The sequence below is a fragment of the Ctenopharyngodon idella genome, chromosome 5 (genome assembly GCF_019924925.1).
Source record: "Ctenopharyngodon idella isolate HZGC_01 chromosome 5, HZGC01, whole genome shotgun sequence".
Taxonomy (NCBI): Eukaryota; Metazoa; Chordata; class Actinopteri; order Cypriniformes; family Xenocyprididae; genus Ctenopharyngodon; species Ctenopharyngodon idella.
This window is the reverse complement of record NC_067224.1, coordinates 31,858,763-31,863,106: the sequence shown is the minus strand read 5'-3', so window position 1 is coordinate 31,863,106 and position 4,344 is coordinate 31,858,763. Positions and strand designations below refer to the sequence as shown.

At 40.5% G+C, this 4,344-nt stretch overlaps 1 protein-coding gene across 1 annotated transcript; it reads left to right on the top strand.

Moving 5' to 3' along the window:
* Nucleotides 1-1,558: 1,558 nt before the first annotated feature.
* On the top strand, nt 1,559-3,726 carry zgc:55461 (beta-tubulin family protein). The gene is made up of 4 exons (XM_051895190.1): nt 1,559-1,753; nt 2,104-2,212; nt 2,303-2,413; nt 2,499-3,726. The coding sequence occupies exons 1-4, from the start codon at nt 1,697-1,699 to the stop codon at nt 3,557-3,559; spliced, it is 1,338 nt and encodes a 445-aa protein (XP_051751150.1). The 5' UTR covers nt 1,559-1,696; the 3' UTR covers nt 3,560-3,726.
* Nucleotides 3,727-4,344: the final 618 nt, after the last annotated feature.

The window sequence follows — 4,344 nt, the reverse complement described above, 5'->3', positions numbered from 1 at the left end:
GTGCTGAGACAGTGCTTCAGGGATGGCAACACAATATTGGCCTACACAAATACTTGGTTGTATTGGACATTTGCATAAGCAAGGAACAATTTACTGTCTAATTGGGTATTTATTCTTTTTAGCATTTATATTTATGAGTGTGCGTTTCTGTCTGTGCCTGTGTATATTGACAAGTTTGTTTCGATTTAAATAAAGAGGTACTGAAACAGGGTCAAAGATATCCATTTCAAAGCAGCTATTTTCTCATGCTCTCATTCAGTTGTTTTAATCAACAGCTATAGATTATTATCAGAATGGGTCAACTAATGGAGGTGCGGAGCTTGTATTCTTATTCAGAAAATACAAAGACTTACTGTAGGAAGTAGGCAATACCTTTTTTGTGATCTCTTTGAAAAGATGCATATCTTAAACAATGAGCAGGTTAGGATGTGGACAGTGTTGCTTGCACTACAGCAAAATAGGCTAATTGTTACAAGTTTAATTTTTGGCTGAATCATTTGTATGAATTTGTACAATTCCATTCATATATTTTCATACAACGCATGTGCTTTCGCTCCACTGACAGTCTATAAAATCAAACATGAAAATGGTTAATATTAACATGAATTGCATAAGTCCAACAAAATGCAAAACCATTAACATAGTCTGAAAAGGAAAATGGACCCTTCTGGTTTCTAAATGTTGGCAGCAGATGTTTAATTAGTTGTAAAGTGCATGTCTTACAAGCAACTCCCCCAGCCATGACATACAGTGATGCTTTTCAAAGATTTAAAATGCCAGCAAGTCTTAATGCAGCTTCCTTCAGTCAATTCCTATTTTCCTCCATATGAATTTGAGCTGGTAGGGCAGGCTATGCCTCAATTTAAATGGATACTTCACCCAAAAATGAAAATTCTGCCATCATTTACTCACCCCTAAGTTGTTCCAAACCTGTATTATTATTATTTTTCTTCTGCTGAACACAAAAGAAGATATTTTTAAAGAATATAGGTAACCAAACACAGGTTTGTTAAAACACAACTTGACGGTGTGAGTAAATGATGGGAATTTTCATTTTTGGGCGAACTAACATTATCCCTTTAACAATAACTAAATGAAAAGAATTTATAAAGGCGTGACTTGTAAGAAGAACATTTGCCACGTAAGTAAAGGTGCATGTAATTATAATCAATGTTCAAATGATTTCGCTTTATGCTGTTGTAAAATAATACTTCATTTGAAAATTAAATCCTATAATAATTCCTGTCAAGTGCGATAAACTCCTAGGCCGAAGTTAACAAGTCCAAACATGCAATGCACTGTTTGGTGTGGGTAGGTGTGCTGCTTGGTAACACGATTCTCAATGAAAAAACTATTCTATTCAACGATAAAAGCAGGTCTATGAGTCTCCGGTTACCACCAATACAAAACGGTTTCTGTGTGAGCCGCGTTGTAACCATTGGCAACAGATTACAACATCTCCAATCCAATCAAAAGCAGAAGCTCAGTGAGAGCTCGTGTTCCTCAGCCAATCAAAAGCGGGCAAAGAATGATTGACGTCTCGTTCATCCACCTGTATTTGAAAGCTAAGGTTGGCGTTATTTAAAACTGAAAACCGTTCGCTGTGCTTTACAGAGTGTCGACGACGCGCGGTCGGAGAAAGTTCATTGCATTTGTTTTTGAATAAAAAAAGTGTTTTTTTCCATAACGATTCAACATGAGGGAAATTGTTCACCTGCAAGCTGGTCAATGTGGAAACCAAATCGGTGCCAAAGTGAGTAAGGGTATTGATAACGATATTAGACCAGTCCAGGCTAGTCGCGAGGGACATTAGTTTAACGTTATATGTTGTCTAATTATGTGTTTAACTAATTATACCTGACTATTTTTATTTAACTGTGCTTTTTTAGAGGAAAATAACAGGATAAAATGAGTAACTAGCGATCTAATTCGTTATAGTTTTGGGGTTTTTTTTCCTCTAAAGCCCTGTTTGTAGTTTAGCAAGTTGCCATGACAACACTTTAAAAGAGACCGTTAAAAGGATTTTTGAAGATTTGCGATATCACGCTTACATTTAAGGTGATAAAATTATTAATATTGACTCCTTTTCTTCTGTGTGGTCAGTTTTGGGAGGTGATTAGTGATGAGCACGGAATTGACCCGACAGGAACTTACCATGGAGACAGTGATCTGCAGTTGGAGCGGATTAATGTGTACTACAATGAAGCCACTGGTCAGTTTACATTTGCAATATAATAAAACGCAACAAATGCCATGCAAGAATTCTTAACTAAGAGTGGAAATGTGTGCTTTACTATGACAGGTGGAAAGTATGTACCTCGTGCTGTTCTTGTCGACCTGGAGCCTGGAACCATGGATTCGGTGAGATCTGGACCATTTGGGCAGGTCTTCCGACCAGATAACTTTGTCTTTGGTAAGCCTGTTTTATATGCAATTTTGAATGTTGAATCTTGAACAAAATGAGCCTTGTATAATCTGTAACTTTTTTTCAATCATAGGTCAGAGTGGTGCTGGAAATAACTGGGCCAAGGGTCACTACACAGAAGGTGCTGAGCTTGTAGACTCAGTTCTTGATGTGGTCCGTAAGGAGGCGGAAAGCTGTGACTGCCTGCAAGGCTTCCAGCTCACCCACTCCCTTGGAGGAGGCACCGGGTCAGGCATGGGCACGCTCCTCATCAGCAAAATCCGTGAGGAGTACCCAGACCGCATCATGAACACTTTCAGCGTGGTGCCCTCACCCAAAGTCTCAGACACTGTTGTAGAGCCTTACAACGCCACACTGTCCGTCCATCAACTGGTGGAGAACACAGATGAAACCTATTGCATTGACAATGAGGCGCTGTATGACATTTGCTTCCGTACACTCAAACTCACTACGCCCACCTACGGCGACCTCAACCACCTCGTGTCCGCCACAATGAGCGGGGTCACCACCTGCCTGCGCTTCCCCGGCCAGCTCAATGCTGACCTGCGCAAACTGGCCGTCAATATGGTGCCTTTCCCCCGTCTGCATTTCTTCATGCCGGGCTTCGCCCCCCTCACCAGCAGGGGGAGTCAGCAATACCGAGCTCTTACGGTTCCCGAGCTCACACAGCAGATGTTCGATGCCAAAAACATGATGGCTGCTTGTGACCCCCGCCACGGTCGTTATCTCACTGTGGCTGCTGTTTTCCGAGGCCGCATGTCTATGAAGGAAGTGGATGAGCAGATGCTGAATGTCCAAAACAAGAACAGCAGCTATTTCGTGGAGTGGATCCCCAACAATGTCAAGACCGCCGTGTGCGACATCCCGCCTCGCGGTCTCAAGATGGCAGCCACTTTCATCGGCAACAGCACCGCCATCCAGGAGCTGTTCAAGCGCATCTCTGAGCAGTTCACCGCCATGTTCAGGCGCAAGGCCTTCTTGCATTGGTACACGGGTGAGGGGATGGATGAGATGGAGTTCACTGAGGCCGAGAGCAACATGAATGACTTGGTGTCAGAGTACCAGCAGTACCAAGATGCCACTGCAGAAGAGGAGGGAGAGTTCGAGGAAGAGGGAGAGGAGGAGCTTGCATAAAAAGTTGACCATTCAAGTTCTCGTTCACTGTTGTTCCATTCTGTTTCCTTATTCGTTGGTTTGTCTTTTTGTTCTGATCTCTTCTCTTCCCAAGCAGTTTCACAAGCAGCTAAAAAGTTATCAATGTTACTACAATGTCTAATAAAGCTCTGAATTTGATAGCAGTCTATTGGGGTGTGTTGTCTGTCTTTGGCCTTTTTCCTTAGCATGTGTTAAAGTGAATTGTAGATGAAGCACTGTTCAATTTTACTAAAGTTGTATTAATTACCATTCATTCTTTGTGTAACACTACAGAATATAGAAAAATAAAAAAAATGTTAAGTTAGCAGTAAGACAAGATGTTTGTTTGTTTTTTTTGTTTTTTTTGTTTTTTTTAATTAATAAAAGTGACGGTAGTGCAAGATGAAGGCCATGTTGTGTGCAGGTCATTCAATGGTACAAGACCGCCATCTAGCGTTTAAAATGAGACGACACACTTTATATATAGTGCTGGTAGATTTCAGTGTTTTTGAGGTTCTTTGTCTTCAGGTGAGAAAATGTATAATATATTGTCTTTAACATGGAAACTAGTTAAGAAATATTTTAACAAGTATTTTAAGGTCAATACGCAACTAAAGCGACACCGAATGAGTCATTCCACGAAACCGGTACGATTTGAGTCCCTCTGACCTTTTTCAGTGTATTTTATCTATTGGGTCACCAAAATATATTTTTAAAGGCTTTTTGTATTAATTGAAATGTCTCCTTTAATAATGTTTAAAAACATGACATTTTGTCTTCGTATT

What these genes read in the sequence shown, in the direction of transcription:
- zgc:55461 (XM_051895190.1), top strand. Translation starts at nt 1,697, where the DNA reads ATGAGGGAAATTGTTCACCTGCAAGCTGGTCAATGTGGAAACCAAATC. An exon ending in GAAACCAAATCGGTGCCAAA is followed by an intron (nt 1,754 to 2,103) that starts GTGAGTAAGGGT and finishes CTGTGTGGTCAG; the next exon opens with TTTTGGGAGGTGATTAGTGA. An exon ending in ACCAGATAACTTTGTCTTTG is followed by an intron (nt 2,414 to 2,498) that starts GTAAGCCTGTTT and finishes TTTCAATCATAG; the next exon opens with GTCAGAGTGGTGCTGGAAAT.